Source organism: Alligator mississippiensis, chromosome 4 (assembly GCF_030867095.1).
Source record: "Alligator mississippiensis isolate rAllMis1 chromosome 4, rAllMis1, whole genome shotgun sequence".
NCBI lineage: Eukaryota > Metazoa > Chordata > Crocodylia > Alligatoridae > Alligator > Alligator mississippiensis.
In genome coordinates, this window is record NC_081827.1 from 77,875,074 (window position 1) to 77,900,535 (window position 25,462).

Genomic DNA, 25,462 nt, shown 5'->3' on the forward strand with positions numbered 1-25,462 from the left:
TATGAAGTAAATTGTCTCATGATTTATTTGAAAGGAAATAAATGTCTATCCTAAGAACTTATAGTAATACTGGGAAAACAGTACACTTTTTGTGAACTTTTTGACTGCTACTACAAGTGAAGGAACTTTACCCTTGTTCATTGTATGGGTTATTTCTGTTTGCATTTATATAGATGACCTTCTCACTCAGTCACAAGAACAACCATACATTGCTTTCCTAGTGGCTAGTATAAGGAAAACATATAGTATATTCTGGCTGTTCTTTAATGCAGCTTCGCAGCTGGAAATAAGCAGTTAGCACAATGTGCTTGGTTAGGTCTGTTCCAATAAATGCTCAGCTGACTGCTAGCACTTTACAGAACACATTTGAAAACCTTTGCTGTAAAAGACAATTTTGAGCTCGTGTAGTGGGATGTTTACTTTAAATAAATATTTAATTTTTTATTTTGAAGCATGGCAGAACATAAAGGGAAATGTTATGTTCCTGATAGTTGTCCATGTACCTGGAAAGACAGGGAATATCTGTCAGGAGAAGTGATAGCTACACCTTGCTATACATGGTAAGTGACTACCATCATTTAAATCATTATGCCTAATGATAAAATTAACTTAAGTTAGCATATTTAACTACAGTAGAACACAATTGTACACATGTAGAGAGGGTGGAACATCATGAAAGAGAATAAGTGGAGAAAAGAAACAGAAAAAGCCATCCAACGAAATCCTAACAAAACCCTTGAAAGTAGGAAGAGTGAGTGAGTAAAGTGGACGTTTGGAGCCTCTGGACTAACTTATGCACTATCATCTAGTAAGGGCTGGGGACTATTTGCCAATTAAGTTACTGTTCAAAGATGGGAGAGCTTGACCCCATGACAAGACTATGAAAGGAGAAAATGCCTCTAAAAAATTAATAAAGCAATAAAATAGCTTTAAACTATTAAAAATTGGAGGGAAATAGCATTTGACCCTATTTCACAGGGCATCAACCTGGCATGCACTGGCAGAGAGACGTGTGCACTATATCCCAAGTACTTTGGATACACAGTCTGTCCGCACTTGCATTTTTGTCAGCTTGCATTCATTTAATGGTATGATGGGATCTGATCCCTTATCCCCAAATCATGCCTCCTACCATGATTGTCAGCCCCAGCCCCAGAATGCACCAGGACTGGTTCAACTCCCCAGTGTGGTCCCAAGGGAAAAGGCCATAGTTGGAACTGGAAGTTAACTGATTGTTGGCCCTGTCCCAGACAGCCCTGGGTCTGTTCACCCAGGGCTGTTTGGGCTGACAGTCAGCCCTAGTCAGCTCTAATAGCCCTAGGTCCTGAACTTGGAGCTGGCCAGGCCAGGGACAAAAATCAGCAGATTGCCAAACCCCAATGCCCAGCAGCTCTGGCTGGGCATGGCAGGAGAGCTGGGGGAAGCCAGAAGAGCTTCCCTTTGGCAGCTTCTCATCCCCCAAGCCTGGCAGCCTGGCCAGAGCCCTTCAGTTGTGGTGTTTACAATTTCCAGCATGGGGAAGTCCTTTGCTTTCCCCCACCAGGAGCCTCTAATTCCCTACACCCAACCGTCCAGCTGGGACTTTTGGGTGCAGGGTTTAAAATTGCCACAGAAGCACTTTGGCTCCCCCTACCTTCTGGATGGGCCAGCAGTCAGAGGCCTGAGGCTATTCCAGACCACAGTCTGATCTTCATCCCAGGACTAACAGTCAGCTTATTGTTAGCCCTGACCACACGTTAAATTTAAAGTGCCTTACAAACCAGCCTGAAAAATGTTCTGTATCATACGTAGAACGTTTTTATGGCTTGTTTCCCAGTTTTTGGTGTCTTAAATCCAGTACACATGTAGCCCATTTATGTTGTGGTTAACATGTTAATCATGGCATAAATGTATTGTATAGAGGAGGCCTGAGTGACAATGTGAAACTTTACTATCAAGTTGCATGATCCCAATAAAATTATGCATGCAGAAGTAGATCATCTGAGCATTTTGCTGTTGCTTACACCAGTGCAACTCTACTTAAGTGTTGCTCTTGCTCTCGTTCTTACTCTATCTGTCTATAGATAGACATATAGATGTATAGATATATGTTATATAAAATGATAGGCAAATAGGGCCATCTGACCTAAGCAATTTTGATGAACATTTTGTACTAATTTAGCACACAAAATTCCCATTGATTTTTAACAGGGGAGCTTTGTATATCAACCAAATATAAGTGTTGTGAACTAAAATAGGTCAAGAACAATTTTATCAGTATTCTAAGAATTTGGAGTATGGATTGGAGGATAGTGTTTTGGTACTGGAAAGAGTCGTGCTGCCAGCAGTATGCAAGAAGGAAGTAAAAATGCTCATGCTATAAATCAACCTAAAGTTCTTTTATCCTAATTTCCCCTGCTATTGTAGCTATGGTTTTAAGCCTGCTTATTTGCCACTTGTGTAATATAGCCACACTCCCAATTACAGGGTAGCTTGTAGCATAACTGGATAAATAGGCGCATTTAAGTTATCTGGGTTTTTTGTGACTCAGAATTAAGATCTTAACAGTTCTGCTTTCAAAATAAGAGTGCATAACAACAAAAAAAAAAGCTCTTCTATGGGATACCGGTAGTATGGATTCTTTTTACTCTTCTTTTGCAGTATTTGTCGTCGAGGGATATTCAGTTGTACTAGTTACCCTTGTCCTGCTGTGTGTACAGTTTATGGAGATCGACATTATTATACTTTTGATGGATTGGAATATGATTATGTTAGTGACTGCCAAGCTTATTTGGTAAAGGTAAGAGAACTGATCACACATTCTTTTTTCTCTTATGCACATTCTTGTACCAGAAACCAATACTGAACTGGACATGCAAAGACATCCTCTAGCGGTTTTGAATATCAGTATCTTTGATAATGTCACCTTTGGTAAAAACCTAAATGCAAGACAGATGTAAATTAAAGTGTGTGTATGGTGGGGGGAGGGGGATCTATAAAGAACTGTGCTAAAGGCATTTTGATGAATTTAGAAGACAAAATGTGCTCTTAGGATTAATTAAAATACTGGAGCCCTTCTATACCCTTGCTTGATGAAGGAAAGCAAAATGAAACATTGTGCAGATGTTAGCATAAGGGTGACTGTTGTCACCATGATGGTCCAGAAATTATGCAAGAAGCCAGAATTTCTTAGGGTGATATCTTTTATGGGACCAACTGTGTAGTTAGAATAGAGTTAGACAAGCTTTCAAATGCAAGACATTCTTCATCAGGTTGAAGATGAAGAATCTCTTGAATTCAAAACCTTGTTTAACTTTATCCCAACTACATAGTTGGTCCAATAAAAGATATCACCCTAAGAAATTCTGGCCCCTCGTATTGTGCAGATATTTTTCCCCTCCACCCCCAGCAAATTATTCCCACCCTGGGATTACCATTATGTTCCATTTTCTCTAGTTTTTAGATTCAAGCTCTTTTTGGAGCAGTCAGTGTCTATATTTGTACTCAGTTCTTCGGAGCAAGTGTAAATTAGTAATATTGGTAGGAATTAATATAGGGCATAAGAAAGTTTTAAGGTTGTCTGGCTGTTTTCATTGCTAGACGTGTTTGCTTAACTCGATAGATAAGAGCTTTTCATTGTATTCCTCTGTGTCACAGGGCTCTAAGGGGTGTGCCTACTCCTTTAAGGGCAGAAGCTGCCTAGAGAGAGGGCCCTAGGACCCAGGCAGCCCCCACAGGTTCAGGTTGCTGTGGCAGCAGACTAATGAGGGAATTAGCTAGCACCTGCACCCAGTCAGCTGACCAGAAGAAGGCAGAGCCCAGGGCACATATAAGTCCCACGGCTGAGACTGGAGGTAGTTAGTGCTCAGGCAGCACCCAGGGGGAAGGAGCTCTTGCAGGAGCTCTATTCAGAGATTATTTTTTGCCATTCCACTGCTGGTAAGACTGAGGGGCTCTAGGACCTGCTAAAGTATCTGGGGCTAGGGGGCACACATTGTTGAGGGAGAAGCTTGCCCCTTAACAGGACAGAGTGTGACCTCCAATGTTATTGTTGTTATGTTATAGCCCAGGGTCTTGTATTTACATTGCTTGTTGTTTAATCTGGTGGACTGGACAGAGGCTATTGGGGAGGAGGAGGCCTCATTGGGGCACACTACAGTGTGGAGAGCCCAGCTCCAGTGAGAGTGTGCAGACAGGGGCACAGAGAGCCCAACATGAGTGAGGGTGCATAGATAGGGGCCAAGGGCCCAGTGATGATAGGAAGCTGATCTAGATTAAGGCCTCAGAGGGACAACGTTTGAATACCACCTGCAAGGCATGGGGCATGGTAAAGGGACAATTTAGGAGCCATGTATCTAGCCCATAAAGCTGGGGGTGTCCCACGAGGCAATAACTTAGAGCAGGACCCAGCAAGGGGTCTAAGAACACACATGGTTTAGTAGGTCCACCAGAACTGTGACTAGCAACTTGAGGGCAGCCTCCCTATCTACTATCTATTATCTTAGCCATCAAGACGTGGCAGATGAGACTAGAAGGTGCCCGCATAGTGAAGCTGGCATGGTCACAGGGCCCTAGGGGCATCACAGTCATCTCTAGGGAACCCACCCCATGATACTCTGTGACCCAAAGAAAGATATTATGTGACATTTATTATTTAAAAAAATACTGCTCTACTGTTGCCATGGGTTTTTTCCCTGTAGGATTTGATAGTATAGAAATGACTGTGAAGCTAGACATGGCCTTTACACATATTTGCTCTGGTGTAACCCCAACAATCTTGGAAGTTATTGGAACTCTTCCTATTGATTTTAATGTGTAGCCTGTATCATATTCCAAGTATATGTATATAATTAAAATAAAGTTTTGCAGCAGTGAATTTCTTTCTGGTTTTTTTATGACTGGCAGTGACATGCTTCTCATAGCACACATTTACTAGCCTGAATCCTGTAAAAGTACCACATGGAGCTTAAAATATATCATCCTGTTACCATCACAGTAACCTTTTTTGTTGTTGTTAGGAGTGAGAGTTTCTTTTGTGTTTCAGTAATATCCTGTAGAAGAACGTTTTAACTAGGACTCTAATTTAGCTGGGGGACTATTGTATGTTAGTAGCCATCTCTTGATTTTTGTGTTGCTTTGGTACAAAGTCAAATCGTTATTAGATGCTCAGCCTTCTGTCATGGCTATGAATATCTAGTTAATTTTCTCCTATTGTCCAGTCCAGTTTCGCCTGCTTTGCTACTCTATATTGCACTATGTATTTCTTTGCAAGAGAACCATTTGGGGGGGTTTGGAGTTCTAAAGTTCAAGAACGAAGTTTGGCAGGCACATAATCAAGACACATGGCACATTACCAGTAGTCCTTTAATCCAGTGAACAAGATGTCACAAGTGATGAAAATGCTGCCTATGTAGATTTGTGATATCAGAACTAGCCTTGTTTTGTTGCAGACAGGTGCAATGGTAGCTCTGCCTAGATAGAAGCTTTTCAGACTCTTGGTGGGTTTTTTTTTAATAACAAAGATGTGGTGTTTCACAATAACTAATTTGTTTGCAACCCTTGGGTTCCTCTTTAGTGTTGAGAGATTTCATCACTCTTACTGAAGTATTGTTTACTATAAGCCAGGCATCGTATGATGACTGCAGAATAGATACTATTATGGGTAAAATTCTGTATGTAAAATAATGAGGAGTAGTGAAGAGACTGATTTGTATTCCTTAATGATGCTGATGATTTAGCAATACGTTTCTATATCTTGATGTGTGATTTCTGAATTAAATAGCTGTCCCTGGGATTACATTCATCTGTTTTGTTTCCCTGCCTCAGATTCCATATCTTTAGCCAGAATATTGTATGACAAGTATTTAAGATAAATCCATGATATTTTTAAAATGTTGCATTTAGTGCAATATCAGTGGTACTCAACCTTTTTGTCCAATGGGCGGCAGTGCCCAGTCCCTCCACAGGGTGGATCTGGCTGGTGGTCCCAATCTGGTGACTGGGGCAGGGGTGGCAAGGCCCCTTACAGCTGTGAGGAGAGGGGCAGGGGGTAGCCCAGTCTCAACCCATCCATTCTCTGGATGGGGTCTTTGCCCAACCCCAACCCAGCCCTGTGGAGGGGGAGGCAGCTTAACCCAACTCAGACCCAGTCCCAGGGTGTGGGTGGGGGTGTGGCCTTACCCCACAGGAGGAAGGGGGTGTCACTTGGCCCCAACCTGGCTGGGTGGGAGGGAAGGGAACATGGCCCTGTCCTGTGGAAGGAAGCAGGTGTGGCTCTCAGCCCCACCCTATCTTGGCTAGGTGGAGGGAAAGGTACATGGCCCAGATGTGGGGGAGGCAGTGGAAGGGGCCATAGGCCAGCCCCAAACAAACTGGGCAGGGGGAGGGGCCAGCCCCAACCCAACCATGCATGGGTAACCAAGCCATGCATGGGTGACCTAACCAAATGCAAGAGAGCATGGCCTGGCCCCTATCTGACTGTGTGTAGGGAGGGTTGTGTCCTGAATGGCCCCACTGCATAGGGCTTGGGATTTTGGCAATGGGGAGGGGTGGCAGTGTTAACTGACACTGCTCCCCTGCCACCAAATTCCCCAACCCATGGGGAGCCCTGCAGGTCAGTTTCCAAGGCTCTGTAGGCCATATTTGGCCAGTGGGCCAGAGGTTGAATACCCTTGGTTTAAATAGGTGAAATTGGCTCAGCACTTGACCTCCTGTATTACTTGTAGGAGCTCAGGTGTGGTGGTCCAAATTGTTACCCAGTCATCATCCCTAATTCTATGTAGGCATTCATTTGCACACAGCTAATTTCTGTGCTTGTATACATAGACAGATACTGGGGTTTCCAAATGTTGTAGGTTTACGTGCTGAAAGAAGCCTTGTTGTTTCCAATTTAGAAAATGCTGTGGCTTTTCCTTTTATAATCAAGAGATGCCAATTGAAGTTGAGATTTCTTTGCACTAGGCACTTTACAAGCACACAGTACAAGACTTCCTCTGCCCTTGAGAGCCTCCAGTCTACATAGATGAGACAGGTAAATGGGACAGATGAGAGACGCAAGCAAAAGGGCCATAAAACATACCAAAACCAGGAGTAATGTCCAGATCTCTCAACTGTTAGTTTACTACCCTATCCACTAGACAACATTACCTCTTCTAAGAAGTAGGACTGAATGGCATATCTGATATAATACTATCAGATTATATTTTCAACCCTGCCGGCGCTTGGGGAAAAAGATAGAATGTATTTTTCCCACTCTTCCTGAGAGATTGTCACCATTTAAGAAATATGTCCATTTGATTTGTTGCACACCATGTTCTGCACCAGATTTTCAAAAGGGCTAGGCACACAAAAGCATAGATAGACTGCACATCCATTTAGCATGAACAAACAATTTAGGTACATAGTGGCAAATGTAATTTAGTTGAAAATCTGGCCACACATTTGTTATTACAAAGAGGAATGTGGTCTGCCTGACTAAAAAGTGGATGGTCTAATAATAAGACATGAAGACTGAGAGTCTATTTGGGGCAACATCTGGGCCTGGGGAATTTTACCACCTATTCTGTCTCAAGATCCTTGTCTAGTTATCTGTGCAGTAGCATAAATTTTGCCTGATGCAAATGCATATTATATTTACCTACTGGTAGTTCACAATATTATTACGAGGCTCAGCTAATAAATAAAAACTTTTTAAAGTTCACTGAATACTGTGGATACAAGCAGCTAAAGATACCATATTGTGTATAAAGCAATATGAGAATTGTCTCTCTCTTTGCTGAGAAATGAGTTCTTGCAAGTTCATAAATCAGAGTAGTCTGGCATCAGAATGCAATAAAATGGGAACCTCAGCTACCAGATATTTTCCGGAGTACTAGTTCTTTACCGATGTAAGGCTAAGTTACTGAGTTTTAGCCTAAATTTCTTTTCTCTGGTAGGATGATGGGTTGTACCAGTCTGCTTTCCCAGCAGTTGTTGTTTAACTTGGCAGTTAGCCTTTTTGAATCTGGTGCACTGTTAAACCATTTTCTTTAATTTGATAGTATCGGTCTATCTGTACAAACACAGAAATTAGCTGCGTGCAAATTAATGCCTACATAGAATTAGGGATGATGACTGGATAATAATTTGGACCACCGTGCCAAGCTCCTACAAGTATTTATTAGTATTGTCTTCTGTACAAATGAAGCTATCACTTTTTATTCAGATGCACCCGCTTATAGAAGAGAGAAAAGGAAAGAAATTAAATCTTTCAGTCAATTAAGACACTTTAAACCATAGGTTTGGTGTAATTATTCTGTCAGTCCCTTTTGTTTTAATTAACACCAGAAGAATATAAAGATTTCCTATGAAAGTTTCAAAACTTTTCTCTGTTGGGTAGCAAATGTCTGAAAATTTAATGCAGCAATGTTTACTTAATTAAGGAAATTATTTTCCATAATTGGTAACATTGTTCAATGAATTTTGATTGATCTACAATACAATAATATGAATTGAGAGACAGGAAAGTTCACTGCACTGGTACATGACTTCGCTGAGAACATGTCCAGTTTTATCCCTATCAAATAAAAATATGCCTTAATTAACTAATCCTTTCAAGGCAAAAAGTCTCTTCAGTATAGGTCAACAAATCTCTTTCACTTCATTGTAAGTCAAGTAAATGGCTCTTTTTGGCAAGTCTGAATACTGATGAATTCATGACAACCAAATGCTTTAGATAAATAAAAGATTTAAGTTGCTTGCTTTATGCTCTTTCCCTTTCTTTCCATCTATGATTCTTTGCCTAATAGCTTAGAAAAATAAAACAATGCTATTTTTTCTAACCTTTTAACTGTAGAATAACTAAGATGTCATTCATTTTAAGCAGGAGTAGGTTGAGGACTTTGTAAAGTGGGGGTTCAGAAGAAGTGGCTAGTGCTGCTGTCCCCTGTCCCCCTGACTCCTACCTTCAGGACAGGCAGACAAGTCCCTGAATTGGGGAGGAACTTGCTGCTTGGCTCCTTCTCCCTTCTTCACACTTAGTAGTACTTCCATTCCCCTGCTATGCCCCGTTCCATGCCTGCTGCTGCTGGTGTCCTTGGCTGACCTAGGGGTAGGAGGAGCTCCAGAGTTCTTCCTGTCTTGTTCCAGCCAGGCTCAGCTAGGGACAGCAGTGGTGGTGTGCAGGTTCTCCTTCCCTGAGCCTGGTCCTGGACTGGGGTAGGTAGGGGGCACCTACCACCATCCCTGCCACTGTCCCGGACTGAGTCTGGTCCATGTCCAGTCCAGCTGGAGCAGGTCAGAAGTGGTCTGGAGTTCTCCCCTGCCCCCCTAGTCAGCTAGGAATGGAGCACCCGGAGTGGGGGGGGAGGGCAGGGGGAAGAGGGTCCTGTAATAACCTACAGATTTCTGCCGGTTTGAATGAAAGTTGTAGTGGGGATGATTTGGAGGGTGTCATCCAACACGTTTGGAGAATTTCATAATAGCTCCAAGCACACACTGCATATCATGGCTACAAACAGCGGCACTTGAGCACATGGCACTTCATGTAAAGATCTAAGTTCTTGTGGTCCACATGGAGTCCCTCTATTATTGCACAGCACTCTGTGCATGAAACACGGCAGCGGGTGAGAACCACAGTGAATATATGATTTAAGTATCACCTATAAAGCAAAGAGAACAGGTACCATGGAGGGACTTGGTCTCCCTGAATGTTTTGATTTCCAGTCAAAGAACCTGGCAGCAGTTGGAAGCAGTAGAAAGAAGAGTTGACCTTGTACATACAACTTACCATGGCAGATGAGTATGAGAAAACAAAGGTAAACCTATTTCATTGTTTCACTGAGACAAAGGACAGAGAAATGAGTGTAAAGCTTTTATCTGAGGGGCCCATTACAGCAGCTAATGAAGGCTTTTTATGAGTACTGTGACCCCAGAAGAAATGAGACCATAGAAAGTTACTGACCTTTTGTTTGTTTGTTGTTTCTTTTTTCTTTAACAGAGAATCAGGCTCCAATAGGAGGCAATAGATAATTATGTTACAAAGCTGAAAACACTGGCGTTCACATGTACTTTTTGGGACCACTACAGACTCTGTTATTAGAGCCAGAGTCATTTGTGGGATATCTAAAGAGAGACTATTGAGAGGCTGATCACTCTGGACAAGTGTGACCAAATTTTATGAGCAGCTGAGTGGTTTAAGGAAAGAACCAAAACAATTGCTGGTGGGTCTGTTCTGAGGGACCCAGCTGGCAAAACAAAGATAGGCCAACTGAGAATGCAGTCACCAGGCTCCAGTGTTGGTACTACAGGAAGAAACATGCAAGGTCAAGGCTAGGGACAGACATTGCACAGTTTAAGTAATCAGAAGCTGATTTAATTCTGTAACTGAACAGATGTTCAATGCACATAAACCAGTTTGAAAATGGCTGAAACCAGTTTCAGAGAAACCTGGTTGAATGTAGTATTATAGACAACAGTATCAGACTTAACTAATTTGGCTCAAATGGGTTTATGCAATGTCTGTTGCAGACCCCTTGCTTGCTGGTTTAAGATAAACTAGATGCCCCCAGCATACTGTCTGGGCTGGGTGGGGCTCTCTGCTTCACAGCAGGGCTGGCCCCTCTCCTCTGCTTCCTGGCTGGAGCTTCAGCAGAGACTTGCAGGCACAGCAGGGTCTGCCTGGCTTCTCCCTGCCCCCCCCCCAACCCCGCTGCTTGCTTGACAAGCAGGGATTCCCCCCCCCTCCCTCCTATCTCCCACAGCATGAACCCCACCCCACAGACCCTAGGTATGTGGTATGTTAGCTAATGCTGAGAGGTGTGTTTGTGTGCGAGTGTCTCCAATTTCACAGGGACAGATAGAACAGTTACTGCTTAAGGCTGTTTGGAGCTAATCAACAGGTCAGCTGGTAAGCTGTTTAAGAAGAGTTTTGAAGTAATGGAGAGAGGCTATTGTTTTGCTAATGAGGTGATAAACACCGTTATCCACCCCTATCTGGCTTGCTCACCTGTCAGTTTGCTTCAGGCAGTATATAGAAGTGTGTGTGTGGGGGAGGGAAATTGAAAAGCTCCATATCATCGACAGATGCATGCACTACACTACACACCTCCCCCCACCCTTGCCTCACAGTGCTAGCCTGGGGCTGGGGTCTGGCAACACTCCCGCCCCTTGAGCAGCTGCCTGGAATGGTGCAGGCAGACCTCCCTAATCAGAGCGTCCAGCTGGGGCTTGGCCACGCCCCCCTCAGCTCAGTCCTGTGCAAGGGAAGGGAGGGCTGCTCTAGCATTCCCTAACTTCCAGCCTGAGCCACTGCAGGCATGTGCCTGCATTTCTGGGATGTCTGTACAATTACAAAGTGATTTAGCCTAGCCAGGTCAGACTAACCTGCAAAGATTGAATCAGTTCATGCTCAGGCTTTTTGAATGTCCCTAGCCCGGAAGGAGAAATGCCCAGTTTATGGGCAACGATGCCTGGACTGTGGGGAAACAAGTATTTTGCGTCCCAGTGCCACAACAACACCAAAAGAAATGATGCCACAATGCATGCAGTAGGTGAGGACACTGATATTTTTTTTGTGACTTCAGCAACTCCAAGTATTCTGAACATGCATGCACTACAGAAGAAAGATACTATGAAACCCTTGGTTATTCCTCACTAATACAGTTTCAAATATGACCAATCAGATTCCAGCTTGATTGTGACGCCATCTGCAATGTAATTCTGCAAAATTACTCAGCACTAATGTCAGATTACAGAGATGTGAACAGATACTGGTGATGTACAATAAAACAACTATATAACCAGTGGGTTAATGCAGACTACCAATGCAATATTCACAGAACAGAAAAACAATACTGCCTGTAATTCATAGTGAGTGACAGTGAAGAATGCCATCCACTGCTAGGCAGCCAAGCAGTTCAAACCATGGATATGATCTCAGAGTGCAACATCAAAATATCCTCCATATAGGCAGGAAGCACAACATGGTCTTTATCAGCTATTTTACAGTACAAGGATGTATGTGAGGGAGATGGGCTCTTAAAGAGGAAGCTCATGTTAGAAATAGATCCACAAGTACAACCTCTATGACTGCTGAAACTCAGAGTATTACTGGCCCTGGTAGAGTCACTCAAAGAGGAAATTGTCATCAGCAGCAGTCGATCCATTTGAGGATGATCTCTACCACAACTCATGAGTGGGTCCTGAGATGACACAAAGAATCCAGTCCTTGAGCCAGAGATCCATCTATAGAAGTTGCAGGTCTTTCCTTGTGCATTAGCTGTCGCGCCACTCCTAAGGCAGTGGGGTTCAGAGCCCAGCCCATAGCAGCAGCCCACGTCCACCCTGCACACAGATCTGGGGGGCACATTCCCCACAGGTCTCTACTGGGGTCCCCTTGGATGAGCCCCTGGGCTCCTAGCATCCTGTGACCTGCCCCAGCCCCAGGGCCCTCTTCACCCCAGCCCCTGCCTCTGTCTCACTCCCTCCCTCACTGTGGAGGTATTGATCTTCCCCCCCCCCCAGCCCTTCCCCATGACAGACTTACCTGCTGAGGTGCACGTGTGTGTGCACGTGCATAAGCGCACACATGCTCAGCCCCCCCAATATTTTTTTTCTGCCTTCACCTATGGAAGGAGGCCTGAGAGCAGCATTAATGTAGAACCAGCAACCCATAGCATTTGCCAGCCAGGCCGTGACAGGTACAGAAATTGGGAATGCACAAGTAGAAACGGAGCTCCTTGCTGTGTTCTTTGGAATTCTCCAGTTAACCTTTGGACTAAAGGTGGATGTGCATTCTGATTACAAGCCACTGGAAAGCATTATGAAGTAGGCCTGTGGGAAGCGGCTAGTATTCGCTTTGGATTTTGATTCAGCCAATTTGGGGACAGTGATTCGATTCGGTAATTCAAATCATTGTCCCGAATTGATTCGGCTGAATCTCTGAATCAGCCCTATCCCCCACCTGCTCTCCTACCCCCATGAATGGCTGCCCCACCTGGCTTCAGCTCCCGGCTCTTTGTAGAAAAAAGCCCAGCACTCACTGGCTGCTACCAAGTGTGTATGTGTGTGTGTGTGTGTGTGTGTGGCGGGGGGGTAATCCCCACTGCCCGATGCTGCAGGAAGGGCTGTCATGAACCCTCATCTCCCACCCACTCTCTTGGCCCCAGCTCCTGGTTCTTTAAACAAAAAAAAAGCCCCCACTCATCAGCTAGTGCCAGGCAGGGGGCCATCCCCGCTGCCCCCTGCTGCACCACGCCACATGGTGGGCTCTTCCATGAGATCCCCAACCCCTGCCCACTCTCCCATCCACTGAATTGGGCCAAATCTCCTCTGAATCGAATTGGCACCCGAAGCTTCACACAGCCCTATTATGAAGAAGTCACTCCTGAGTACACCAAAGCAGGTACAAGTATTGAGACTTCAGTGCTATGATGTGAGCATCAGGTACTGTCCAGAGAAGTTACTGCTAGTGGCATATACTCTGAGCAGGGCCTACCTTCCAGGATACGCCACATGCGGATCTATAAAACAGAAGATCAAATCTATTGATGTGCCGCAATAGCTCTGTATTGCCAAAGGGAGTCTCTAGGCAATGCAAGAGAGCATAGAATTGAATGAACAGCTAGACTGTAATAAGAATTTTATTCCAGTGTGGTCAGAGCACAAGGAACAAGTGCCCCAGGAAATTATTCCCAATCAGCAGGTTAAGAATGAGTAATTTATACAAGATGGGATCTTGTTTAGAGGTGATAGATATGTAATATCAGCCAATTTGAAACAGGGTATCACAAAAAGCATATATTCTTTGCACCTGGGAATAGAGACATGCCTGCAGCAAGCTTGAGAGCATGTTTACTGACCCAGCATCAATTCCCAGAAGAGGGCATACATGGAACAGTGAGAGGTTTGCACAAAGAGCTTGGACACAGGCAACAGAAGGAGATGGTATATAGCCTCATGACATTCTAACATAACCTTGGGAAAAGGTTGCAGCCAGACCTATTTGTGTTCATTGATAAACACAAATGACAAACATTATATGGTCACAGTTCACCTCTCTAGAATTGGAGTAATATCTACTATCTAGAGCAGCGTTTCCCAACCTTTTTCACCCCACAGCACACTTACCTAAATAAAAAAGCACCGCGGCACACTGGACATGGAGTGGGGGTGTGCGGGTGGCACACAGCCAGCCAGACACTGATGGGGAGGCATGGCACATGGCCAGCCAAACAGTATTTTGGCCTGGAGCCATACCCCTGCCTGGCTGGAGCCACACACCCCATCTGCCTGTCTCTGCAGCAGCAGCAGGTGGGGGATGTGTGGCTCCAGCCAGGCAGGGGGTATAGCTCCAGCCTAAAATGCTGTAGCACACCTGGACGTGCCTGATGGCACAGCGGTTGGGAAATGCTGATCTAGAGGCTACTCAAACAAAAGCAACAATCAGGAACCTGAAGGCCTACTTTGCCTTGTATGGTATACTGAATACCTTGTATTCAGACAATGGACTATACTATACAGTAGAAGAATTCAAAAGACTTAGCACAAAATGGAAGTTTGAGCTCAATTCTACTTTGTCAGGCTACCCACAAAACAATGGGAAAACTCAATCAGTTGTCAGAACAGCCAAAAGACTCGTGAAAAGGGCAAAAAGAATTGGATATGATCCTTATCTGGCTTTGTTAGACTATCACAATAGCTCCTGTCAGAGACTTGATAGTAGCCCTGCTCTGCCATTGATGGGTATAGAACCATTCCACACTACCTCCCATGCGGGACAGTGGGGTGGGTAAGATGGGCTGGTGGTATGCTCTCTGTCCATGGTAGCCTCAGGTTCCCCTCTCAGGGAACCCCTTGGTCCTCTGAAATCCCTCTTTCTGTACTCTTTCTTCCCTCTGACTCTTCGTCTTTGATTGATCTCTCTGTGGTCATCATACTGTCCACATTCTGTCCTGTCAGCATATTTCTTTGTTTCACAAACCCATCACATTTGCACATCCTAATTTGGTTCTTTCTGGTGTCCTAATTTGGTCTGTTCCCCAAAACCCCAAGCATTCTTCAGGTGAGCACTGTGACCTAATGCCACCTTATCTTATGTTATGGAATACTGTGGTACATGTCTTCAGTTTCCCAGACTGTGTGTCTGCTTGCCTGTGTTAGATAGTGAGACTTGAAGAAACTGTCACCAACAGGCTTTTAGAAATAAATTTACCCTTGCCATTGCCCTGGACTGTTATTCTAATACATATCTACAAGCCAATTCCCAAAAGGAAACCTCTAAATACCATTTCCTAGCCATCAGTGACCATCAAAGCCAAATGACTGCAATACCTAGGGAGGCTACATGGTGGACTAGCAAAGAAGGCCATATCCCTACAATGGGCTGTGTGTTAGCAACTTTTGTCCCCAAACAACCAAACCCATGCATGTCCATATGGATACTTTTCTCTTTTATTTTATTTATTTTGTTGGTTTTATTTGCTTGTTTATCTATTACAAGGCATGATGGAACATGCCTTATAATAGAACACAAGTTGTAGTGAATATGATTCAGAGGGGGACAAGGAAGCTCAATGTGCTTGGAGACTGTCTTATGTCTGAGCATGCTCTGTACCTCATGGCTTCAAGCAGCAGCACTGAGCACACACAACTTCAAATAAAGATTAAGTTCTTGCTGTCCAAATGAAGTCCTTTTTTATTACTGCACAAAGCTCTGTGCATGAAATGCAGAGGGGATGAGAAGTGGGGTACATGTCACTGAGCAGGGAGTGGGAAATTCTTACCTGCTTCATAGACTTTTCTTTTTAACAAAGTTCCCTGGCTGCTGCTTCTATGGCAGTGTGGTTAGAAGGGGGACGGGGTGCAACTTGTGCCATTGCACCCCCTCTGGATCCACCCCTAAAATTAAGTACTATTTAAGCCAGTGTATTATTTCACTGATGTTTATGTTGTAGTACTTTTGCTTTAAAATTACTGCCCATCTGCAGCATGGATGTTTGGTTTGATAATTTGCGCTGTAGTTTAGTTTGTGCCTCTGTACTGATTGTACAACGTTAGTGCCGTTAGTTTGCAGCCAACCCAAACAGCTCATTTCTAAGGAGAAGAGTTATATATTTAATGACATGGGATATGTTTCTTTTCCAGGGAAGAATTTGATAGGTACTATAGCTGGAATATCACTTGTTCTGAAATGAGAGTTCTATTTGAATACTAAGACCATGTTTCAAAGCTACTGAGGTCAGTGGGAATTTTTCACTTATCTCAGTGGATTTTGAGTCAAGCCCTAAAGCTAAGAAAAGATAGGATAGATCTCTCTCTTGCCTCCTGAGGGATAAAGATGGAATAAAGGAGGAAGAAAGAAGCCCCTTCTTCTCTGAAGCAGCTGCAATGTAGCCATACCCAAGTTTTTTTCATGATTCAGTCTCTCCAAAATCATAGATATTGCCTTAAAACAACAGTTTTTAAATATTCTTTTTCTTTCAGTTTGCTTTCTGGTTTTTGAGCCTTTAAGGGTTACATTTTCAAGCATAACTTAATTATAAACTTAGCTTTTTAAAATTAAGTTTCTAAGATTCCTGTATAATTATCTGACTTCAGGAGTTGGGAGTATTAAGAAAACAATTACTAACTTATAGTGGAATCACTAGAAATAGCAACACTGCAATAGAATGAAAAAAAATCCTGCACATCCCTCATAACCAGCACAATAAGAATAACTCATTTTTTAGCTGCCTGTCACCCAACATGGAAAGTAAGTCCAGATCCAGGAGTTGAATTCCCTCATTTTGGGATGGGGCATAGGTTGTAGCCATGTTCGTCTAAGGACATAGGCAGAGAAGATTCTTTGGGTAAATCCAATATCTTTTATCAGACCAACATTTTGGGATGTGCATTTCACCACCAAAAATATTTAAAGCTAAGTAAATAACACAGAATATTTTTAGAAAATAAATGTCTGTCCTGCGGGGGCGGGGGGGGAAGGAAAAGGGGTGGGAGACCCCTCCCGTGACGTGGGTTAGAGCGGGGACAGCCCACCATAACAACAAGCAGAAAAGCCCTGAGGACATGGCAAATTTACCCCTCAAAGAAGCAGCTGAGCCAGATGAGCGACGGAGGGGAGGAATGCCCATGTGGTTCACCAGCTGCTTTTATCTGCAACTGACTGGCGTGGCAGGATGACATTATCGAAGAACACTGCCTGGCAAAGATAAAAGCCAGTGTCAGGGAAACAGCTGGGGGAATGCAGCAGATAGCAAGCTGTGGGGCTGTTCCCTGAAACAGGAGAGGGCCTCCAGGCAAAGAGGAGGAGAAGCCAAGGAGGGACCCAACAGAGGGGTCTGACATTTAATTAAAGGAGACACCACCCTGGACAATGAGGGAACCAGGCCGGGGGGAAGGCATTGAGGGACAGCAAGGTCGTTGAACACAGGACACATAAGTGGGGGCAGGCTAAGGCCACTCCCCAGAATTTCAGTTAATTATTTTACTTTTGATTCATTCAAAGCCCAGGGCACTTGAAGGACAAAATGAAATGGGAATGCTGCGGGGACCCCAGCACCCCATGAGACCCAAAGAACCACCAGGGTAGTCTCACTGTCCTGAATATACTCGAGCGCAGTGGAAAACTGGGGCTGGAGCAACGGGAGGTGATGCTGTTAGGGGATCAGGCTGACCATCAACTGGCTGTCTCAAGAGGCTGGCGTATGGCTGGGGTGTAGGGGAGGTGGAACCCCAAGAGCATCCACTGGTGATAATACCTGGCACATGCACTGCTACAAGAGGGAGCCCCACTACTGAACAAAAGATCCAAGATGTGGCAGGCAAGTATTGGTGTATTCCTCAGGGACAGTGTGACCAAACATCACAGCTGCAGGAGCAGCCCCTGCAGTAAGCCCTGGGCGCCCGCTCCAGGGCCACCAGAGAGAGACTCCACAAGGCCAGGTGGGTACAATGTCAATTTGTAAAAAGTGTTTGCAGTGGAAGTGATTAAAAAAAAAAATCTATGCAGGGAACAAAACCACAGTATGAGACGAATCTATCAGATCAAACCAGCTTGAATTATTAAAATTAAAACATCATATTTTCTAACATACAGCATGCACCTTTTTTCAAAAAACCAACTGCTAGAGATTGGAATGTACATTTAATGTGGGGAAATAGGGTAACAGCAGTTTCAGCTCCTTAAGCTGTTTCCAGGTGAAAGTAGAAAGAACTTTGCAGTGATGCACAGGGAGCAGAACTGTCCCAGGGGAGCTGGGGTGACAGGAGGACCCCAGGCCAAAAGAGAGCCCCACTTACCTCTTGTAGAGACTGAAGAGCTGGAGGAGAGGCGCGCGGCGAAATCACCGGTGAGGGTGATTAGCCACGCATATATACAGCTGCGGCCGAGCAGCGGGGGCGGGGGATGCCGCCCAGGGGAGATAAAAAGCGGCCCCGACGATGTGGCGGGGCAGCTGATGCGAGGAGGCTGGAAGGAAGAGCCCTCATGTAGAGGGAATCAGCCGCCGCGCCCGGCAGCGTGGAAGGCTGGGGGCGGAGCTAGGAGAGGCTCTGAGAGAGTCGGCAGTGACGCCGACAGAAGAGCTGGCAAGGAAGCCGGCTGCATCGTCAGTGCCAGAGCCAACAGGAAAGCCAGCTGCAACCTTAACAGCAGAGCCGGCAGGGAAGCTGATTGTAACACCGGCAGCAGAATCAGCTGGAGAGCCGGCAGCGCCGCCCACCACAGAGGCGGCAGTGAAGGTGGGGGTAACGCTGACGGAGGAACCAGCAGCTGCACCTGCAGCAGAGCCAGCGGCAGCGCCCGCAGAGGATCTGGAGAAGAGGTAACAGAGGGGCAGGTCCAACGGGGCCTCGTCGGGACGCATCAGGGGGCAGACAAAGACCCGAAGCAGGGCTGGACAGTGGACCTCCGCAGCCCACAGCGGCCTTGGGAAGAGGCAGGGATTCAACACCCCAGTGGGTGAACCACTGGGGAGGTGGAACCTGAGCCTGGGGTGAACCACGCAGCCCAGAGGCCAGAGGCACCCTTGCAGGCCTCCTGGCCCCTTAGCTTAGGAACCTTGGTTATCTTGGAGGTGGAATAGGCACATAACGTCACAGGGTGATTAGAGTAGAACGATAGGAAGCCGTATTGGAAGGACCAGGCCAAAGGTCCTCGCGGACCATACACCGGGCCTGAAGACCCAGGCGCACAGCTGGCAAGCTGTGGGCAGGAGCTGGGGAGGGGCCGAGGACACCAAAGAGGCCCAAAGACCGATAGCCCAAGGTGGCGAGTGGCTGGGGTGTAGGGGAGGTCGGAGCCCCGAGAGTGCCCACCAGGAGATGCGATGACCCTGGAGGCTGCCCCAAGGGGGAACCCCTCCACTGAGGTAACATCCCAGGTCATGGCAGGCGAGTTAAGGGGTCCCCCTGACGTCAGCAGGGGTAGCCCGTGGGGTCCACCCATGAGTCCAGGACAGACACGATCTGTAGTCTGGGTGAATGCCGTGTGGGAGCGCCTACCTGAACGGAGGCAGGCACAAGAACAATAAGCAGGGTCAGCTCTGTAGCTGCTGCTACTCGGTTACTACAAGGGAAAAAAAATTACTTCATTCTGCCTTTCAAAAGCAAAGTTGCATATTTTATTCCAGGCCATGTTGTATGCAAGAAAATATAGTATCTAATATTCAAAGCAACACTCAAGTAAATAGTTTCATAAGCAATCAATTGGCCAAATTATATTCACCTAAAATACTTGTCAAATAATTTACAACAAATAATTTCACAGGAATAATGATCTGCTCCTTGACAGTTTGTGCACATTAAAAAGGATTGTTTTGGTGATTAAATAATTTGCTATGAATAATTCACTTTGGTCTAGTTAGAATGGAGATCTTAAGAGTTTTATCTTTGCCTAGTGCTACACTTCCTATTTTCCTGGAATTAGAGGAAGGCTTCTCTAAAGTAGTGGTTCTCAATGTTTTTTGTACCAGGACCAATTTGTAAATGTCAGTGGCCGGTCCCGACCCAGTTCTCCTCACTCCCAACCTGCTGACCCCTGCCCCCAACCCCCAGGCTAGAGACAGATATTCAAAAAGCCTGAGCCTGAATTGATTCAATCTTTGCAGGTTAGTCTAACCTGGCTAGGCTGAACTGGTTTGTCATAGACACTCAGTCTGGACTGAGGAAATGTAGGCACATGCAGGCAGTGGCTCAGGCTAGAAGCTGGGGGCGCTAGGGGTGATCTGAGGGTGGGGCATGGCCAGGTCCCTGCAGGATGTTTTGATTAGGGAGGTCTGCATGCACAGTCCCAGGCTTTTCCCAGCTGGCTGCTCAAGGGGCAGGAGTGTTGCTAGTCCCCTGCTAGTACTCTGAGGCAAGTGCATGCATCTGTTGACGATATGGAGCTTTTCAATCTCCCTCTCTGCTTTTTTATACTGTCTGCAGCAAACTGACAGACAAACAAGCCAGCAAGGGGCTAATAACAGTGTTTATCACATCATCAGAAAAACAATAGCCTCTCTCTTACTATAGGCTCTTCTTAAACAGCTTACCAGCTGACCTGTTGATTAGCTCCAAACAGCCTTAAGTGGTCACTCTTCTGTCTGCTTGTCCCAGTGAAATTGGAGACACTCACACACAGACACCGCTTGGCATTAACTAGCATATCACATGCCTAGGGTCCATGGGGCTGAGGTCTATGCTGTGGGAGATAGGAGGGGGGGACCCCTGCTTGTCCAGCAAGCAGCAAGGTGGGGTAGGACAGGGGGAAGCCAGGGAGACCCTGCTGTGTCTGCAGGCCCTGCAGGCTCTGCAGCCAGGGACCAGAGGGGAGGGGCCAGCCCTCCTGTGGAGCAGAGAGACCCGCCCAGCCCAGAGAACATACTGGGATGCTGGGTGAGTTTGGTTTATCTTAAACCAGCAAGGGGTCTGGGACAGACATTGCATAAACTGATTTGACCTGAATCAGTTTAGTCTGATACTACATTCAATCAGGTTTATCTCAAACCAGTTTCAGTCATTTTCAAACTGGTTTATGTGCACTGAACATCTGTTCAGTTACAGGTTTAAATCAGCTTCTGATTACTTAAACTGGTTTATGTGTAATGTCTATCCCTAGCCCCAGTGTATGGGGTAGGAGGTGGGTGTGTGGGGCAGTGAGGGTGTGTGTGATGGATGGGGAGGCCCCAAGCAGCCCCTCACAGGCTGGAACTCTGCCAGTCTGCAAGGGAAAAGCTATGATTTCCCATGTTTTTCTCCATTAAAAGATAATCCATTTTTAAAGTTTGCTGATCCATTTTTCAAGTTTGTTTGTGACCCTTTCATGTATAGTCTTGTGACCCAGAGGTTGAGACACACTGCTCAAGAGAGAGGCTCCTTTTTGTATAAGTTTCTGGAAGTCCTGCTAGGGTCATTAACCAAGCCTTCAGAGATATCTCTCTTCATTCTAGTCTTTAGTTGGAGAGTCCAGTGCTCAGATAACTTTGTTTTGTACCTTTTTTTTTTTTCTACTTGTTTTATCCTCCCTCCAACCATAAGATTTGATTACAGTTGGCAATAGATTTATGTTCTTGTTCCATTTTTTCCAGATCAGTGATTTCAGACTCGATTACTCAACATACCTTTCTGTCTCTACCACCTGGCTCTGTAGACCATTAAATTATGCTGTGAATGAATCGCTTTTGTTCTCCAACAAAAGAAAGATTTCTTTCAATTTGTGCAGATTAGCATGGAGGGTTTCCAGCAATGGCTGGAGCAAAGTTTCTTGCATGAGGTTGGTGTTTATTGCGGAGGTACATAGTGTGGTGCACAAATTGGCACCTCAGTGTAGAGACGTAGCTTAGCGGTGACCAAAAAAATTTAGGGAAGTAACCTTTCGTCACTGCTTTTTTGTATTTTGGTATTACGATTGAACATCCAGGAGTCCTTTTGACGATAAGTAATCTAAATGTTAATAATTTGTTGGCTGCCTGAAGAGCAAGATCACTAGAAAATGACTTATTTGGAATTGTAATAATGTGGGATAATACTTCTAGTGCATGTCAGCTGCTGTAGACTATTACATTCATATTCTATTAATATAGCAATGTGCTATATTAATGAGCAAAAAGAATGTCATATGCAGCCATTGTAGATAATCACCTGAAGTGCACTGTCTTTTTGCCTTTGAGAGCCCTTCACCATATGTGAATTCCAGCCTGTTGAGTCAGGTTGACAGTGTTAGTGAGAGCCATCTGGAGATGCTGTTTTAAATATGTGGGTGAGAATCTGAGCATTGATTTTGATGGAGAGATGTGAAGTGTGAATTAAACTTTCTGTGAGCTAAGCCAGAAAACTAATGTTCTTCAGGTCTAAAACCATGGAAACCAAACTTTGATTTAGACAGAGAATCAAATTCAGCTCATAATAAAAAGGGTATAGCAGTGCCTAGGCCTTTAGTTGTTGATATTTACTGGTACTCTGAAATATCCTTTTATTATACAAGAAAAAAATTGCTGCCATGATGTCTCCTCAAAATCTTTCCTTTAATTATTTTATTTTTTCAAGAAAAAAGCCCTATTAAAATCAGTGACAGTGCAATGAAACTGTTATATCTGTAACATACCAGTTAATAATGAATCAATATAGCATGCTATGTATAGAAAATATTTATATATTTAAAACTAAAAGAAACTAATACTTCCAGTAACTGTGCCGCTGAAATACAGATACTATCTCAAAATGGCTCATGCTGTTGGGGATTGTATCGCTTGGATACTTGAACCTTCCCAAAAACTTTAATCTAGGGTATATCACATTTTTAATTAGAAAAGGATTGCTGTAATGTAACCCAAGCAAATGCCAAATCTGATACACAAGCAGGGCAAAGTTAAAACATGAAACAAAAGAGAATCTGTTCAAAACTATTTTATGCATTCTTTTCTTAAAATTTAAAAACAAAAATATCCTCCGCTGTCTTTGTGATTTCATTATTTGTTTGTAATTTTTATATATAATTAAAGTAAAACTTTGATATAGAAATAGGTTTAGGAATATATCGAGTTTACTGAGTAGAATGTATTGAGTAGAAAGATTCCACTGTGATAGTGCCCTTCTGTAGTGACAATAGTTGGATTCACCAAATAGTTACTAGGACATTCTGTCTTACCATCTTGTCCTACCATAAAAGAAGTCAGAAAATAGGGAGCCAGATTAAGAGCTTTATTTTTGTCTCTCCTATTTACGCACATACGGTGCAAGATGGTTTGCATGTATTGGATCTTCATTATGAACTGTTGGGTGTCTACTCTGTCCTTCAGGTATCATTTTAGAAGTTGGTTCTGAAGGAACAGAGCAGAGGTGCATTATAAGGATAAACTGCAAATGTCTGTGATTTGAGCTGAAGCCTAGAATAAGCTCATTCTTGTTCCCCTTGATATTGCCAGTCTTCCCACCCAATCCAATGCTCCCCATTTAATAGATTTCATAGATTTTTAGGATTGGAAGGGACCTTGGTAGATCGAGTCTGATCCCCTGCCCTGGGCAGCAAAGAGCACTGGGGTCAGATGACCTCAGGCAGGTGCTCCAGTCTCGTCTTAAAGACCTCCAGGGTAGGGGAGAGCACCACCTCCCTTGGAAGCCCATTCCAGATTCTGCCAGTTCCTGACAGTTTCTGCCAGATTTCTGCCCGTTTATTTGATACCATCTTCATTCATTTTTTTTCAAGTGCTGTGAAAGTGTTATGCTTTGCAGACTTATAAAAAAATTAAATCCCTACCATGTGGAGGTTGCAAACAAAAATAGACCTAATATAAACTTGAACCATAGTGAGGAGAAGAGGAAGAAGGTAACTATGTTATAGGCAGAGAAGGTTCTTTGGGTAAATATTTTTTGTTAGACCAGCTGAATAGTTGGAAAATTGTTCTTTACAAGGTTTTGGGCACAAACACCCTTCTTCAGATGAAGGAAAATGTTCCCTATGCCCGAAGAAGGGTGCTTGTGCCCATAAGCTTTTAAAGAACTCCCCCGCCCCCCTCCCAATTATTCAGTTGGTCTAATAAAAGATATCACATTTATCACATTTACCCAAAAAATCTTCTCTATGTCCTTCAATCAACATGGCTACAAACAACACCCACAAAAATGTTAGGTGATTTTGCTCGCAAGGTTCTTTGAGTAGCTGTGATATCTTTTATTAGACCAACTGAGTAGTTGGAACAAAGTTCTTTGCAAGCTTTTGGGTACAAGTATCCTTCTTAGGCATAGGGAGACTCTGCTGTTGGTCTGAGATCTCCAAGAAATGAAAGAAGCTAAAAGTGTGACAGGAGGTCAGTGAGAATCTAAATAGGTGGAAATTAGGAAAACAATGGGTAGTGGAGAGGGAATGGGTGAAGAAATGCCAAAGGCAAGCAAGGGAGACTCTGTTGTAGTAATGAGTTCTCCAAGGTAAAAAAAGAGGCATTCTGTGAAAAAGCAAATAGCTGAAAATTAGAAAACAAGGGTAGAGATGGAGGGGAGGGGAGGAAGGTTTGTTTTTTATCAAACCTGTCTCATTGGTTCCAAGTGTTACAAATATAGATATAAACTGATTTCATTCTCCATTTTCCTTCATCAGTGGTCCTCTACATACTGACAGTCCTTCTGTATAATAATGCCTCTCATTTCTAATTTGACCTGTTCATAACCTTACAGACTAACTGGTTCAGTAAGGCATAAGCTTTTGTAGGTGACAGACTACTTTGTCAAATTAGTAGCATCTAATAAAGGCGACTGTTGCCTATGAAAGCATATGACATTCTGAACAAATCGGGCAGAAGGCAAGGCAAGGCAGCACCCTGGAGACAAACCAGGTAACTAGGTCCCTCTGTTCCTAACCCTTTTGTAGGAACTTGAAACTATGTAGTAGTGCCATCTGGTGACTCCCACTAATATTGCACAGAACTCTTGTAGCAGTTCACTGGCTTACTGGGCAAAACTCTTAACACTTTCTGGTAAGCAAGAAGTAGAATTTAAAACTAAATTGTGTGTGTTTATTGATATACTGTCATATACTGTTTTCATGGGGGAGGGGAATACATGTTTTTGCAAAAAAAATTTAGCACTTCTGGGAGAAGGCCTAATGAATGACGGAATTGTTGCTAAATTATCATATACGCCTTATGGAATATGCTGAAGCCCCAAATCCTTAAGGCTGCACTGAAAGTTAGTAAGCTTCAGTCCTCCAAAATGCTGAGTACACTGGTGTCTGTCCAGAAAAGCGAATGTGTATCCTTTGTTATCCTTTCCAATCTAACTTTGTTGGATTGGAAGCACAATGTAGAATTGAGCCCTTAGAGAACAATTGATCGTAGGGAATTAAATATTGGAACTTGTGAAACAAAATAATGGGATTCTATGAAGTATGAAAAGGGGAAATGAAAAGGGTAATTGCCAAAAGTCTGACTGTAGAAAGTCAGTGGCCTATTTCTGGAAATAGCAACAAAGGGTAGACAAGTTCAACTTTTTTCCACTAATATCCAGTTTTCAAATCTCCCTAGTTCATATTGTT

General features: G+C 44.1%; 1 protein-coding gene across 1 annotated transcript in view; it reads left to right on the plus strand.

Annotated features, from left to right (window-relative positions):
* Positions 1 to 25,462, plus strand: part of OTOGL (otogelin like) — a 187,301-nt gene that overhangs the window by 68,857 nt on the left and 92,982 nt on the right. Inside the window, exons 24-25 of the mRNA XM_059726122.1 lie at positions 453 to 560; positions 2,641 to 2,779. Of these exons, the coding sequence (XP_059582105.1) occupies positions 453 to 560; positions 2,641 to 2,779 (247 nt within the window). The remainder of the gene's footprint in view (positions 1 to 452; positions 561 to 2,640; positions 2,780 to 25,462) is intronic.